This window comes from Macaca nemestrina, chromosome 17 (assembly GCF_043159975.1).
Source record: "Macaca nemestrina isolate mMacNem1 chromosome 17, mMacNem.hap1, whole genome shotgun sequence".
Lineage (NCBI taxonomy): Eukaryota > Metazoa > Chordata > Mammalia > Primates > Cercopithecidae > Macaca > Macaca nemestrina.
Window position 1 is genome coordinate 75,312,585 of NC_092141.1, and position 17,449 is coordinate 75,330,033.

The following is a 17,449-nucleotide window of genomic DNA, read 5'->3' on the forward strand; positions in this document are numbered from 1 at the left end:
AGATGACTCTGAGAAAAGAAATTATTTCATTCCACTATGTTCCATTGGATTTCTGCTTTGCTTAAAAGCAGAAACAACCATGGCTTGAGATGCTTCTAGTGTTTCATGGAGAATTGGGACTATTTCCCCGACATGCCCTGCTCTTCATTCCTCTTTGCTTCTTCCCTTTTTGCCTCCTTGGACTCGAGAGACGACCATAAGTGGTGAAATTTCTCACCAGATAGAACGCCAGGCAGGTGCAGCTCTTGAAGCACCAAGACTGGCTCAAGAGATTGTAAATGGATCTGTCAAGTGCATGCGCCACTGATGTTCAGTCAGGAGAGCTTCCATTTGTTAAAAATATAAAGGACATTCCTATCATCAAGCATCACAATTACGCAAACTCAAAGAAAACAATGTTAGCTCTACTTGGCCTATGTTATACGCTCTAAGAAAGTATTTTAGAAAAAATTTTTTTTCTTTTAACAAAAATTTATTGAAGGATCAAACGTGTTCTCTTTCTTGATGTCTTTAGCTCGTAAAGTCGTTTTGGGAACTTCGTGCATCTGGCAAATAAAATAAAACACCAATGAAATGCTGAGAAATGATTATTTCCCTTACGTATTTTAGCGGCCTCCAGGCAGACCTGATAAATATTCAGCGAGTGATTAGCTGGTGCATCCCCACCTGCGTCCTTTGCATAGCCATGTCCGCTACTCTTTCACAGGCAGTTTTACTTGGTAATTTACAAATGTACCGGCTGCACTCTGCACCTGACAGTATTGCAGTAATTAGCTTGGGATGCAAAATGATTTCTAAATTAAGGTCCTAGACTTGCAAAATCAAGAAAGCCTGATAATCAACATCGTCCCTCTGATGGCCAGTGAATAACGGGATAAATACCTAAGACAAGTCCTTTAACCATCCCACGTGGTGATAAATGCCCGACGTACAAATTAAAAGTCTCTACGACACGCAGGTGAAATACGGTATAGGTCAAGAAGAGAAGGTAGGGGAAAGGGTCAATGCTTAATTAGTTAAAAATCGCTGTCTTCCTCCTGTAGGAGGGTCTAGAGCCTGTGTCCTTTAGGGCACAGGTGATGAAAGCGACATTTTGGCCAGGTGAAACCTCAAGCTGGTACAGGCTGCTAACACACGGGCGTCGTGCCCCGGAGACATCGGGGGTCCTGAAGATGGGGAAGGGACTCCCTGTTGCGTGTGCTCAGGGGTTAGCGGGTGAGCACCGGGCGGGAGGCTCCGGGGTAGGGGCTGCGCGTGGAGCCCACTCCGGAACGCGGGCTCCTCTCGGCCCGGCACGGACGGCGCAGGACTCCGAGCCCGTCGATAAGACAGAGAGAAAGCGGGAGTGGGAGGAGGAAGACGGGGAGAGGAGGAGGCCGGACCGCAGGAGCGGAAGAAGAGGAGGAGAACTGAGGCGGAGGAGGGCGAGAGGGAGGAGAGCCGGGAGCAGGAAGGGAGGAAAGAAAAAGGCGGCGGAGGAGCGCGGACCCGCCACTCCCGCCCTCCTCCTCCTCCTCCTCCGCATCCCCACTCGGGCTGGCCCTCCCCGGGCCGCCCGCCGCCGCCTCTCCCTGTTCAGTCTTCCCAGCACCGCCAGGCGCCCTCTGCCTCCTCCGCACTCGGCGCGGCCCGCTCGGCGCCGCCGCCGCCCCCCCCCCGCGCGCTCCCGCCGTTCTCGTCCGCGCGGCCTCGCGCTCGGGGCATGCGCGGTGGGCGGCGCCGCTCCGGGCCGCCTCTGCCGCCGCGAGTAGGAAGCGCGAGCGCCGGGCGCCGGGCTGTCAGTGAGCCTGGGGCCAGCGGGCGAACCAGCGGCTCAGGCTCCGGCTTCGGCTCCCGCTCCCGCTCTGCGCCGCACCGGCCTGACTCTCCCCGGTCCCCGCCGCGCCCCCTCGCCGCGACCTCGGCCACCGGCCCGCGCCCCCCGCCCGGGGTCGCCCCGAGCCCGCACCTCTCCGCCGCCGCCCCCGCCCACCCGGCCCTCCGCGGCCGCCGCTCCCCGGCGGAGGCAAGAGGTGGTTGGGGGGGACCATGGCTGACGTTTTCCCGGCCAACGACTCCACGGCGTCTCAGGACGTGGCCAACCGCTTCGCCCGCAAAGGGGCGCTGAGGCAGAAGAACGTGCACGAGGTGAAGGACCACAAATTCATCGCGCGCTTCTTCAAGCAGCCCACCTTCTGCAGCCACTGCACCGACTTCATCTGGTAGGTGCCGGGCCGGGCACCCCTGCCCCGCTCCTCCCCGCCCCCGGGTCCCGGTCCCCGGCGCGCCGGCAAGTCCGCCCCGGGGCTGGCTCACTCCGAGAACTTGGAACCGGCGGGAGTCCGAACTCTCGCCCGGAGTGACACGCGCTCCCGGCCCTGACACCGGCGGGCAGGACTCCCGGGACGTCGCCGCCCCGCCACACACACCCCCTGGCGCCGGAGGGAGGCTGGCCCCGTGCGGTGGCGGCGGGGATCTTTCCCCGGGCCGGGCCCCTCACCTCCCCGGGGGCGCCCACCCGCACGCACCCAGCGGAGCGGCCGCTTGCCGGGGTGGGAGCCCAGTGGACAGGGGAGGAGGAGAGGCCCGAAGGAGCGAAGGTTCCCGGAGAAACGCGTCCCGGAGTAACGGGGGAGCGGCGGCGATTGCGCTGCGCGGTCCAAGTTGCTGGCGAGCCAGGCTGGGCGCGTTCGGGGGGGTGTGTTTGTGCTTCCCATCGGGCTGGACCGCGCTGGAATCTTGGGCCCCTGCCTACTGTAGGCTGCATCTACTGGGCACGGACAGACTTTGACTTTTCTGAGTGAGCAGAGAGAGAGAGAACAAACTGTTGAAAGCTTGCAGTGGGGGAGGGAGAGTTCGAGCAGGCAAATGGCACAAGGGCAGAGGGACTCATTTAAAATAGACCCTGTCGGCCAGGCGCGGTGGCTCACGCCTGTGATCCCAGCACTTTGGGAGGCCGAGGCAGGCGGATCACCTGAAGTCAGGAGTTCGAGACCAGCCTGGCCAACATGGTGAAATCCCGTACTACGAAAAGTACAAAATTTGCGGGCGTGGTGGCAGACGCCTGTAATTCCAGCTACTCGGGAGGCTGAGACAGGAGACTCGCTTGAACCGGGGAGGCGGAGGCTGCAGTGAGCCGAGATCGGGCCACTGCACTCCAGCCTGGTCGAGACAGAGCGAGACTCCGTCTCAAAAAAAATTAAAATAGACCCTGTCAACACGAGATTAGACCTGTAACCCTGTTGATGAGGACAGAGGCCTTATTTAAGAAAAATAACATAAGGGCCAGAGGTGTCAGAGTTCAGGTAATCGCCAGTGAATTCAGGCATTCTTAACTCGGAGGATCCTTGGGGGCTTATGGAGAATCGATACATAGAAGGGCTTCAGGGGTCTCTGAACCCTGCAAAACTGGGTGAAATTGTGTTTGTGAATCTTTTTGCTGGTGAGAGAATTACAGCTTTCATCTGATTCTCAAAAGTGTGTGACCCTTCTTCCCAGCTCCCCGTCACCACACAGAAGTTTAGAAAGCTGGAACTAAAGGAGCTCTAGGTCCTCTAGTTAGAGCAGCAGTAGTTTGGTTTTTCTCTTAGATTGCCGGATGCCCTGACTCTTCTACCTCTTCTTTGTCGTGTAGCAATTTCCTGACAAGACAGAGCTATGGCTAGGGCTTCTTAGCTCCCTCCCCTTCTAGGCCAGGGGGAGCTACCCAGGGTGGCAGTCATGGAGTGAATCCTGCCACCAGCCAGCTGTGTGGCACAGGTATCTTGGGCCACTAGAGTGAACATAATATGGATGGATCTGTCTGAATCCATCACACCTGGGGAAAAACATCCCAAAGGTCAGGTCCCATGATCGTGGTGCTAATAAGGTGTTTAATTTTTCCTTTCCTTTTTAGACATCTGCTCCCAAGTACACTTTTACGAAAAGCACAGCCACCTCTATGAGTGATTTCCACTGTCTAGTCAGCATATGAAGCGATTGTGCTCAAAGGAGTTAGGTAATCGTAGATAAGGCTATTTAAAATACAATTTCGGCGCATCAGGGCAAAGAGAATATTGCATTTGGTTAAGAGGAGGTGGTCAACTGTGAGAGTCCATTAAAAGGGAACAGACTGCTGGTGACTTTTGCAGGAAGTGGGAGAGTTAGAAAGGGACTTGCAGCCGACCGAGGCTAGCTAGTGTCTTTCCACTGTCAGTTGCCCTTGAAGGATCAGCCCTTGGTGAGCTGAAGAGGCGCTCAGGTCACTAGCAGTGTTGTGAAGTGGAAGATAAAGGCCCCCCTGAGTATCCTGCAGCTCTCTGCATTTAATTGTAAACCAACCAGTTGGAAGTCCCAGGAAACCATCTACAGGGATTGTCTTTTTCAGTTTGCTTTCATTATTGTTTCTACGGGGTCCTTGATTTGCAAGTTTATTTCAATATTAAATCACTGATATTTTTAAGTGAAATGTTTAGAGTTCATTATGGTTTTTGGTGAGGGGGGATGACTCTTAAGTTAATTTTAAAAGTATGTGAAATACTTTGTGCATTAAACATTCTATGTGAAGCAAGAGGTTATGACGCTCAGCCTTCTGAAGAAACGTTAATGCAGTTAATCCTAGTAGAACAATACCTGCAATTGAATGTCCATGTCAGGGTTCTCTGCTTACAGAGTAAATTCTCTAAAGTCATTTACAAGAACAAAATACCCTCCGTATGTGCTTTGACTGCTGTCGGTTCTCAGTAGAAATTAGATCATGGTAATCTCAAATGCAAACAATAGGAATGATATTTTCTAGCATCTGGTTCCTTAAGCCAAAATTAAATGTTAAAAGTGATGCCGTTTGGCAATTTCTAGACACATAATACTTTAAACAAATGCATAATAAGTAAGCCCACTTTGTTGTCTTTAGGGAGGAAAAAAAAAACAATTTTCATTTGGTCTTCGGGAACAAAATTAAGTAACTTCCTTTTAAAATTTTAACCATAAACTCTTTTGTTACTTGAATATTGTATTGTAGCCAACAAGTTTGAATACACAGTCATGTTCTTGTCTTGATATTTAAGTATCGATAACATAGTATAAATTGAAAAGAAGCTTGATATATTGGAATAGTTCAGTGATCCTTTATAGGCAAGATTTTTTTTCCCCTCAAAGTTGAATTTATACAGTAATCTGACTAGATATTTAGGTATGTTTTTTCTATTAAGTCATTGGGTTTCACGTACAAACCTTTAGTAGTGGAGTACTTGGTCACATAACTTGTTTGAAATACGCTATCCAACGCAAAATATGTTAAGAGATTTTGTTTTTGTTTTTGTTTTTCAGGGGGTTTGGGAAACAGGGCTTCCAGTGCCAAGGTAAGCTGCCACTTTTGATTTTATTTTCAAGCACAACATGAAATAAGCATTCCAAACAAGAACAGTATTTCCAGTCATCTTTTCTTTCCAATAAAAAAAAGGTTATTCAGATAATGTTTTTGAAATATGAGGGCTGTAAATTTGGGCCTTAAATAATTTGAGCCTACTAATCTGCATATAGAGCTGCCTTTTTCTCATTGGGAAAAAAAAAAGCCTTCCTGTAATTTTATTTTTTGCCGAGAACATTCTTGTCAGAAACTGCTGTCTTTGTGTGGGTGTTGAGAAAAAAATGGAATCACTTTGTATTCAAGTGGCTTTTCTTCCTTGTTCTTCCTCTTTGTTTTTATTCTTCATCGCTTTTACTTATGTATTGAGTTGGACTCACTGCATCTAATTTTAGGCCACATTTCATTCTAGTAAGGGTTTGTTTTGTTTAGATTACCAGTTGTCATCCAGAACAAAGTTTGCATGTTTTAAAGTTTTGTCGATGATTTGATGGTGACTGATTTCTCCGGTTTGACTATGTGGCATGCTTTTCTTTAAGCTTACGTATCTGACAACACGTGATACCAGCCATCACATACAGAAAGGAATCCATTTGCTTCCCCCTCTGATCTGTAATTATATTCCACACACATCAAATATCTTAACTTTTTGTACTCTCCATTCTATTTGTTTGGCTTTTCCTTTTTGAAGAAACCCACTTTATAGATCGTGAAGGCATCACAGGCTCATTAGCTAACTTTTCTAGCTCTCCTGCTCATTGTCTGTGTTGTGTTTATTTAGTTCTGGTTCCATTTCCCATCTGGGCATAGATTTATTATTAGGGCAAGCAGAAAGTACATTCTAGCCTGGAAAATATTATCCTAACACTGTTTAATATTAAGTGCATTAGAGAAAAAGGCACTGTGTACTTTCTTACAACTTGGAGGTTGTGCTAGCTAGTAAATTGGTTGCCTTTTAAAAACTTCTTCAAATTTGTGAACTTGTTTCTTATATACATTTTCTAAACAAATTTTAGATGGGAGTATTTTATGGTATGATTATTCATTTAATATTCTACCTTTCTTTCTCCCAGCACATCTTTCTCCAAGATGTGCTTAAAACCCCTACTGAGTATATCATTTTCAGAGTTACATTTGAAAATCAAGGGATATTCCTTTTAAAAAGAGAATAAAGAGAAAGATATGTTATACCAGTCTCTACAAAAGATGAAAGGAAAATGTGGCTCTTTCTAGTTCTCAAAGTTGTGGGCCTGAACTTTGTAGGTGAGATTTGAGCCTAGGCTTGAACATGACTTTAGGGAGTTTAAAGATGTAAGATTCTGGGCCAATGTGATTGACATCTGTTAGTTTTGGTGATATTTTTGGTTTGGGTGGGGACTTATATAAATCTATAAGAAAATTTTTGTACTGAATCTTCTCAGTACTACTTGTCTGGGAGAAAAGTGCTTATCTTGTTCTAAAACTTTTATCATTTTCTGCATAAATAAAAAGTAAGATTGATTAGAATAAGGTTGGTTCCTCTTAGACCTGCTCATCTGAGCAGATTCTGTTGTGGAAATCCCAGTGACCATATTACTAGGCTCCAGGGGGTTTTGCACGGTTTCCCCCAGAGCATCTCTGGAACTTTTAGTGGATTAGCAGATTAATAGTCTCATGGCAGCATAACTCCCTTTTACCTAAATTATACAAGTGAAACCCATAAAAATTTTAAACTGTATAAAATAAAAAGTGAAGTTGCATTCCCTTCTCTTTTCCCACCTCCAGGGATAGCTTCTGTTTGAGACAACCATTCATTCACTCACTCACACATACTTAGTTTTTAAAAGGAGATCAACATTTTATACCACTTTGCAACTGGCTTTTTTCACTCAGCAGTAGATGGTGGATATTCTTCCACATCAAAGCATCAGTTCTGCCTTACTCTGCTTAGTGGCTGCATGTGTGGATGTATCCAATTTATTCACCCATTCCTCTATTGAGGGGTATTTTGGTACTCAGTTCCTACTAGTACGATACATTTGTCAAGAGCATTATTGAACACTAGTATAGGTATTCCTACAACAGTCAGAAGTGTGTATGTGTGCATCTTAAATGTTAATGGCTACTGCTAAATTACTCATCAAAAGAGTTCCAGTGCACATTTTTTTTTTTTTTGTATTAATGGGACTTCCCCTTCAGTTTTACCAGTGAAGATATTAGATAATGTACATCTTTTACATTTTTTACCAATCTGGTAGGTGAAAAGGGGCCCCTCTAATAGATTTCCATCTCCTGCATTCTGGGTGAGCGTGAACATTTTTTTTTCAACTATGTTTTAGCCATTTGTGTTGTGTGAATTGCCTTACTTTACGTAATATTTGAAACTCTGGATTTACAAACTAGATAAATTAGAGAAGTGACTATGTGCTTTCTATATAGTTCTTTGCTTTGGTGAAGAATTTAACCTCAGATCTCTTTAAATAATGAATTACCCTACTGCATTTACAAATTATAGTTCACAGAAACTTTTTCCAATAGTATACATTTATTTGTAACATGCTGTCCGCTTGTTATATTTTGTTTACTGTGTCTCATCTGTATTTGACTTCTAGTAGGCATATGCTAGTCCATTATATTTTGTTGTTTGTTGTAACTTAATTAAGAAGGATGTGTTACCTCAGGATGATGCTTTTAATCCCACAAATACAGTTATCCAGCTTTTTCTGTTTTGGCTCTTACCTCAAAATTAATCTTTCTATTAACATCTGACCATTGTAGAGTGTTTAAGTTTTCTTTTAATGCACTCATTTTTTTTTTTTCCTGGTTTTGTTTGATAGAGCATCATTCTTCTGCGGGAGAATAACTCATTCTCACTCATACCTTTGGCAACACACCCTCTGGAAATGACAGCTGGAGTTTGAAACTGCTTTTTGTATTCCTCATACATCAGAGTACTTTTACACGATGAGGCAGTGCTTTCTATCTACTTGTATGTAGTGTGTTGCTTTGGTTAGTAGGTAAAATATCTGCAGCAAGCATAGTTTTTCTTCCTTTCTTTAACTAGAGAGGTGTGTATGCTCCTAGTGACTCACATATTCATGCAGTAAGTAATATAGCTTTAGATCCAAAATATTTATCTTCATATTACTTAGTAAATGATGAGTAGGTATTTGAAGACTAAAGAAATGAGTTTCAGTCCTTAAAACTGAGTTTGTAATTTATGCCATTTAGAGAGTGGCATTTTACAAGCATGTGAAACACTAAGGTTATTTCTACTTTCATTTATGTTGTATCTTGAGAAAGAGAAGGACGTTTCTCTGGAGAGAGACTTATTGGCTTATTCCCATTTTCCCTTCATGGACTCTGTACCATTCTTCTTTATATTGCAATATAGGTGTGCAGCCCTGAAAACGGATATTACCAGGGCAAGTAACACAGGAAACCATTGTCAGAATTTGCTGCCTGAAATGGTGAAACCAAGGGCCATTCTTCTGGGGAGGAGAAAGATGAATGTGTAGTAGATTTCCAAGTAGGAAATACTTTTCTTAAGGTCCTCAGAGATAAAGACAAGCGTGTTCCTTCACAGCTCTGAAGTGACCCTTTTTACATGACTTGGAGTTGCCTTCTTGTTTTTGGCTGAATGTTTTTTGCTTGATGTATTCCTAGCACTCCTTTCATCTCCATAAGATTAGCAGAGATCTAGCCCTTGCCCAATTTTTCCCCCCGCCTCAGAGAAAGGAGAAGATGACAGGGGAGTAGATTTGTGTGGTATGGACATTGATGAAGTTGAATGTCAAGTCTGGAAGGTCTCTTTCCAGTTGGTAGTTTCTGTCTTGCACTGGCTACTTCCAAAGTCAGTCATCAGAGAACAGAGCGATCCACTGTACTGCTCAAATGCACTCTTCCTCTGGGGCAGTGGAGCTGAAACAGTGTTATCTACTGCTTTCGGTACTGGAAAAGGGAAAGCCAACTCGATTTTATCCCCCTCCTTAGGCGGAGCAACACCCATGCACTTCTCTAATTACAGTGGTAGAAACAGCCTCTCAAAATGGGACCTGCTTATTTCAAATGCCAAACAGTTACATAGTTTGTTACATCTGCCTAACCTCCCCTTGTTTTCCCTAATTTTTTTTTTGGCTATTCTTTGTCTTTTAATATCACAAATTAAAATGTACTACAAACCCAGGCTCTTTGAGGAAGATACTCAAGAGACAGCATGAGAATTAGGCTCTGCCAATAACCATGACCAACAGGAGCCTGTTGTCCCTGAATGATCATCACTGGATTTTGAGCGGTCTGCTGGGAAATAATTCACATTTTTGTGCTTTCAATGATGCCACTAAGAAGTTGTTTTGAATCTTGAGTCATTTCCCTGCTAAGAACACAACACATATTGTACTTCGTCTATGACTCCAGCTGAAGCTCTGCATTTTTCAGTGTTAAGGGTTAAAAAATCAGCTACTCGGCCGGGCACGGTGGCTCACGCCTGTAATCCCAGCACTTTGGGAGGCTGAGGCGGGTGGATCACGAGGTCAGGAGATTGAGACCATCCTGGCTAACACGGTGAAACCCCATATCTGCTAAAAATACAAAAAGTTAGCCAGGCATGGTGGTGGGCGCCTGTAGTCCCAGCTACTCGGGAGGCTGAGACAGGAGAATGGTGTGAACCTGGGAGGCAGAGCTTGCAGTGAGCCAAGATCATGCCACTGCACTCCAGCCTGGATGACGAGCGAGACTCCATCTCAAAAAAACAAACAAAAAAAAAATCAACTACTCTTCCCCTTTGATATTTTGTTTGAAGGCCCATTTCAGAGAAGATATTTCCATTGGCTCATCTGAGCAGGGTGGTGGTTTCTATTCCTTCTATAAGAATGAAACTTGGTGTTTAAAGGAAGAAAAAAAAGAATGATTCTCCTCTTGGCTGTGTGAACTGAGGGATTCTAGAAAACAAAACTACTTAAGGAAGGTGGCCTTTAAACAGAAAGGGGGCAGTAGCGATTGAGTCATCAGCCTTTCAGAAAAGGGATGCGCAGTTGTCTTCATCTGCCACGGTGTTCTGAGAGCTGAGTTGTATGGACACCAAGTACCAGGAGATAGGATACTGAGGTCCGAGTTGGGCAGAATCATGAGGTTGGCCAACTTGAGCAGAGGATCTGTCTTCCCTACGTACTGCATTGACCACTGCTTACACTGTGTGGCCTCTGGCTGCCCGCTGATTTTCAAAGTTATGGGTTTCAAAGCCAGGGTTTTCCATTATTCTGTCTTCAAGAGGGGTTCAGCCCTTGGTACCTCAGTTTTGATTGGTTACCCATCCCCAAATTGTAAGTTACTTTAATTATAGATGAACTCTTGAAGGTTTAGTTCCAAAAAGATAGAATCCATGGAAGACTGAGTGTAATTTGAAACCTAGAGGTTTTGTAGTTAATGCCAGGTCAAAGCATCATCTCAGCCTCAAAGATGAAATGGCCAATAATGCCTGAATACAGAGAAAAATGGTGGGAGGTGGACAGTTAGAACTGCCTTTCTGTGCTTGAGTGCAGTGGCTCATGCCTGTCATCCCAGCACTTTGGAAGGTTGAGGCAATCGAACTGCTTGAGCCCAGAACTTTAAGACCAGGCTGGGCAACATGGCAAAACACCGTCGCTACAAAAAATACAAAAAGTAGCTGGGCATGGTGGTGCGGTGCCCATGGTCTGAGCTACTTGGGAAGCTGAGGTGGGAGGATCACTTGAGCCTGGGAGGTCGAGGATGCAATAAAGTGTGATTGTGCCACTGCACTCCAGCCTGGGCGACAGAGTGAGACCCTGTCTCAAAAAACAAAACCAAACAAACAAACAAACAAAAAACCCCTGTTTTTCAACAGTGGTTTTCCTCCGTAAAAATGTGTTAATACTTAGAAGTAGGGACGCTTAGATAAAACTAGCGTTAGGTGTTCCCTTTTGGTGCTATATACTTGTCATAAAATGATTTGATTAATGACTTTCTGAATTGCTACTTTTACTTTATATGGTAAGTGAAAGTGTTTTGTTAATTTATTCACACATCAATCCTACCCCCGCCACCAGAAGCTGGGGCTGTAGCATATGGAGTGGCTATTTATCCTCATAGGCAGTAAAAGCCAAATAAATGTTTACTTTTGCAGATACATCTGATGTTTGAGTTTCCTTTTCTTTATATTATTTTATTTTTTTGAGATGGAGTCTTGCTCTTGTTGCCCAGGCTGGGATGCAGTGGCTCAACTTTGGCTCACTGCAACCTCTGCCTTCTGGGTTCAAGCAATTCTTCTGCCTCAGCCTCCTGAATAGCTGGGATTACAGGTGCATGCCACCATCCCCAGCTAATTTTTGTATTTTTGGTAGAGACGGGGTTTCACCATATTGGCCAGGCTGGTCTTGAACTCCTGACGTTAGGTGATCCTCTTGCTTCAGCCTCCCAAAGTGCTGGGATTACAGGCATGAGCCACCGCGCGCAACCGGAGTTTCCTTTTCTTTAAATTTTTTGGTGGTGTCATGCCCTCTGAGTATTTCACTCTTGATGATACTATTGAAATTTAAGTTTTTAGACAAATTAACCCCTCACTTGCTCAGTTGTTTTTCTTCATGAAGAGTCAGAGTATTCCATTTCCAAATAGCATTAGTTTCACAGCTGCCCTATCAGGATAAGTCCAACTCCTTAGCAAGACATTGGAAGACTCTTAAAGTCTCCTGCCTGACATCTTCAGACTTACCTACAATGCTTTCTTTCTTCCCATCCCTGGGTCATTGTGAGTAAGTTGCAGTTTCCCAGGAAGTGCTTCCTTCAATTCTTTCCTCAACCCCCTTTGCCCAGATGATACCTGTTTCACCTGTTAAGTCTTAGTCTAAGGTTTAGCTCTGGTCTTTCCCGATTGTCCTGCTATTCTACATGTTCTTCCTATCATAGGACCCTTTTTTTTTTTTTTTGAGACAGAGTGTCACTCTGTCACCCAGGCTGGAGTGTGCAGTGGCACAGTCTTGGATCACTGCAACCTTTGCCTCCTGGGCTCAAGCAATTCTCATGCCTCAGCCTCCTAAGTAGCTGGGATTACAGGCACTTACCACGATGCCCAGCTAATTTTTGTATTTTTAGTAGAGACGGGGTGTCGCCATGTTAGTCAGGCTAGTCTCGAACTCCTAACCTCAAGTGATCTGCCTGCCTCCGCATCCCAAAGTGCTGGGATTACAGGCATGAGCCCCCGCACCCCACCCTTCCTGTCATAGGACCTTCACACTGTATCACCTCTCTACTTCTGTTTCCTCTGCCAGTTTTGAGTACAAGGACTGAGTCTTACTTCTTTTTGTGTCTCCAGTGTGTAATGTGGTGCCTGACACTCAGTAGATACTATGTAAATATTTGTTGGGTGTGTGATTATATAAATATTAAGAGATGTGATACAAACGTTCATAACCAGAAAGATCACAGTGACTTCTGCCTGGCTACCTTTTCTATATTTTTTTTTAAAGCAAGCTTATAATCCAAAGTTATGCCAACTAAAATCTTAGGATCATTAAAGAAAAAGTACTTTTTGAAGCTAAGCATACTTATTCCAAAGAGGGAGCAGAAAATTCTACGTTTATGTGTGTAATAAGTTAACATATGTAATGGCTAAACCTAACACATTAACACTGTAGAAATAAACCACTTAATGTGTCTTCTTTCTGTCTTTGGAAGAGTGTCCAAGCATCAAGAATAAATCTTATTGCACAAATAAAACAAGAGTGTATTATGGGCTGTAGCAGGAGAGGGAAGATATCTTGGGTACAGGGTGAGAAAGTAAGACCAGCTTTTAGTACTTGTTTGGTACAGTTATTTAAATGCTCTGTTTTACTTTGAGATTGGTAATAACTGGAGCTCAATCATCATGCTCCAGAGGGAGCAGTAGCTCAACTTCACTGATTCTGTTATTTTTAAAATTTTTGTACCTGAAAGGTTTTGTGCCTTAATACATTTTTTTTGTGCCTTAATACAAATAATAAAGGTTTTTGTGCCTTAATATGCAAGTAAATGTACAGGGATGGCAGTGGCAGCTTTGGAGTGAAACAGCTGTGATTATGTTTATCATCACAGATTATAACGGTGATTAGAATCACTTTCAAGATTTTATTCAATTGAAAGGAAAGAAAATGAATATGTATTCAATGCTGCATTATGTCAGACATCTAACTTTCATGTTTTATATGCTTTCATTCCAAAAGCACCCCATAACAGGATGTTATCCCCATCTTAGAAATAGAGCTAAAGTACTTAACCAGGCTGGTGGGGCGTATCATGGGTTCAGATACTAACGGTTTTGCAGAAAACATTCTTCAGAGCCAAGTGGAAACTTTTGGTATGAATGAAGCCTGGATTTATATTAGGAGAGGAAAGAATGATGCCATTATGAAACATTTCTTGGTGACATAAAATTAAGGTTTCACTGTCCTCATCAGTCTGTCAAAATTTCCACGGCAGACCCTTTATTTCAGGTCTTGTTTCCACCCAAACTGAAATCTCATGCTCAACTTAAGGCATGGCCATTTCAGTGTTGGCTGTGTCTAGTAGAAATTGCTATAACTGCATTAAACTCTTTACTAAATTATACAAAAGGGAAAATGGTTTCTGGAAATAGATTTCTATCAAGAATGGAATGGAAGGGAATGATTTGATGAATTGCCAGCACAAGATAAGAATTATTTAAGAGCAAGTCCATAAAGTAAGATTAGCATGAGGGCAATGTATCTTTAATGCCTTCACTTGCTGTTCCCCCTCCAATATCTATACATTTCTATTCTTGGTATTTTGAGAAATAGTAGATCCATCTGTCCTGTCCAGGGTGACTCCGGTAGGTAGTTAGGAAATAAACCATAAGGGTGTAAATATGAGACTTGAAGATGTGCTTATAAATAAGTTTAGCTCTGACTTGGACAGACTTCCTCAAGTTTGAGGGGATGGGTCAGTGAGGGTCCAGTTAACAGTTGAATTGAGAGGAAAATTCTACCGTGGAGATTGACTCATGGTTTTACCATCTAGTTTTGAGTTAATCTCTACGATAGAATTTTACTGTATAGTGAGATATATATGTATATATGTGTATATGTGTATATATGTATATGTGTATATGTGTATATATATGTATATATGTGTGTGTATATATATACACACACACGTAGCTCGTGTGATACATACACACACACACTAGCTGGAGTATGGTTGTGCACGAAGTTTATGACATAGGGGTTTTCTTATAATTGAAACACAATTGATAGCCAGCACCCAGATAGCACTTACAGTACACACTGTTGTAAGCACTCACTTTTAACTCATTTGATCCTCACGACAATTCTGAAGAGAGAGGCAGTGTTGTGATTCCCGTTTTACAGCTGAGGAAACAGGCCCTGAGGCACAGGGAGGTTTACTAATTTGTCCACAGTCACACAGTTAGAAAATGGTGGGGCTGGGATTCAGACCTGGGCAGTATGAGTCCAGATGCCATGCCGTTAAGCCGGGTGTTCTCCTGCTTCTCAGTTCTCCTTTTCTTGAAGTTTTGTCACACTTAAATCACACCATTGACTCGAATGTCTAGGTATTAAAGAATGAAGCATTTTTTTCTTTTTTTTTTTTTGAGACGGAGTCTTGCCCTGTCGCCCAGACTGGAGTGCAGTAGCGTGATCTCGACCCACCGCAACCTCCGTCTCAGGTTCAAGCAATTCTCCTGCCTCAGCCTTCCGAGTAGCTGGGATGACAGGCTTGTGCCACGATGCCCGGCTAATTTTTGTATTCTTAGTAGAGATGGGGTTTCACCGTGTTGGCCAGGCTGGTGTGGAACTCCTGACCTCAGGTGATCCACCTAACTCGGCCTCCCAAAGTGCTGGGATTGCAGGCATGAGCCACCGCGCCCAGCGGGAAGCATTTTTTCAATTCAATAACACTTGATGTGCTTCCTGCCTGAAGTGGGAGGTTATGGCCCCATAGATGAACTCTGTTTAGTCTGTGTCATGCCAGATCCTGCAGGGTGTGGGACAGAAGACATATATGAAAACAACACATTGTGACAGTACATCATGTACATTATATTACATCTTAGTCTGAATGAAATAACAGTTTTTGAAGCATGTGGGAAGGAAGGAGATATTTTTTGAGCTCATTAGGAGATGGCTCTTGTTTTGGGCTTTGCAGGTTGCTAGAATTTCCTTTGATTAGGAGAATGGAGGAAGCCCTTCTAAGGTAAGGGAATGGCATGAGTGAGAGAGGGATGTGAGTGACTCACGTTCAGGGAGCAGTAGACTGGGAGAGCCCATCTTATTTGAGATGTAACCCCCGCTGACCTCCAAAAGGAAGAACAGATGAGAAAAATATGTGGGGAGCCGCTTCACGTTTGCCACATACTGATTCTTTATTAAATACGTTGTTTCCTCTTGTATCTTTTTGTTTTCATGTCATCATTTTCAGAACAAAGTTACAAATACAGAGATTACTGTATCTACATGTAGAAGACACATTGTAATGAAGCTTGGAAAATAACTTCTTGAGTTTAAAACAGCTTGTTCAACCAGTGGGCCACATGCAGCCCAGGATGGCTTTGAATGTGGCCCAACACAAACTTGAAAACTTCCTTAAAAAATTATGCATTTAAAAATTTTTATTTGTTTTAAAAGCTTATCAGCTATCGTTAGTGTTATTTTATATGTGGCCCAAGACAGTTCTTCCAGTATGGCCCAGGGAAGCCAAAGATTGGACACGCCTGGTTTAAAAAGTGTGGTACTTTGACACTTCTTTCTGCTCATCTCTCTACTATAAGGAAGCTGGCATATTGATTATTGATTATAGCATCCTGTTGGGAGTCCAGGGTCTTACCACGTGGAAATTATGATTGGAGATGAGATACTCAGTTATACTAGATATATGTATTAATAAGGGGAAAATAAAGAATTAAAACATTTACATATTAAAAATCGGCAACACTTTCTATTTTAGAAACTGTCTACCGATTTATTCAGTCAGAATTTCTGGTTCATGATCCGTAGTTTATTCCTCCTCTCTCCATGGGCTAACCTTGGGCTGATGTGTTTTCACCGTGGTCAGAAACCTTGGTAAGGAAAGCAAAGGGGTGCTGCAGTGTACTGGTGTCCTATTTGGAGTGTAAGATAAGTTTTCGTCTGAGATTCAGATTTGAGAAATACAAGTTTACATGATACTACTACCATGCTACTGTGAACTTACAGTGTACCACCACCGCATGGGTGGAAAGGATGCTGGAACAGAAGCTAAGTAGGCTGCCCTCATGTGTGACTGGTGAACTGGGAAGCTGTAATTTGAAATCAGGCAGATTTACTGAATGTCTGTTTCCACTGCAGTAGTTTTTTTAGTTGCTGAAGCAGTACAGATAAGTAGCCAATCCCTTTTTCTCAACTTATCTCTTCATTTTTCCCTTCTCTTAGGTTTCTAATAAAGAATGATTTGTGGTGCTGTTTGTGGTAATTGGAATAAAACTCTCACTGGCTTAGAAAGCTTGGCTCACAGTTGGAAAGACTTCCATTAGCTTCCTTTTAGATTTGTGTTGAAGTTAAATGGCTGTACATTAGCTTAAATAATTTTCCTTCTTCTGTTGAATTCATGCAACTCTACATCCTCTGTGAATGAACTGCCTTAAAATGTGAAAATGGGAGATTACTCATTTTAAAAAAATTTTAAATATTTTAACTTGATTCTTAAGTATTTACAATGTAGAAAATAGCTTAAAACATGATGGGTAAGTTCTAAATAGGAAGATGTTTTTCTTAATGCTGTTATAGTTGTGAAAAGTTGTACATGATGACTTAAAATTTAATAGGTGGGTTACAAAATAAGATGATGGTATTATGAGTAATTTGCCTACCAATACTTCTGAAGTTTCTTTTTAGTGAACCTAATTTTATCATATGCCAAATTTGTTTAATACTAAAGTGACTTTTGTTCCTTTGGTTTCACATTAGTTTCCTCAATCTGAATAGCACATTAATATGGAAAACTTCTCTAGAATTTTTCTGTTTTAATTAAAAAATGGGGCTTTGTTTCTCTATATCACATATGTGTGTGACTTTAAAATTGAAATGATCATTAATTATAAACAGTTTAGAAACATGGAGGAATGATTTTTATTTAATTTTTAGG

At 43.1% G+C, this 17,449-nt stretch overlaps 1 protein-coding gene across 3 annotated transcripts in view; it reads left to right on the plus strand.

Annotated features, from left to right (window-relative positions):
• The first annotated feature begins 1,750 nt into the window (after positions 1–1,750).
• The window catches only part of LOC105469029 (protein kinase C alpha), a 528,020-nt gene continuing 512,321 nt past the window's right edge, over positions 1,751–17,449 (plus strand). The window contains exons 1-2 of one of the 3 annotated variants that reach the window (XM_011719548.2): positions 1,751–2,201; positions 5,287–5,318. In XM_011719548.2, the coding sequence (XP_011717850.1) occupies positions 2,029–2,201; positions 5,287–5,318 (205 nt within the window). In that variant the 5' untranslated portion in view covers positions 1,751–2,028. The remainder of the gene's footprint in view (positions 2,202–5,286; positions 5,319–17,449) is intronic. The other 2 variants (XM_011719550.3, XM_011719549.2) reach the window with 2 other exon arrangements.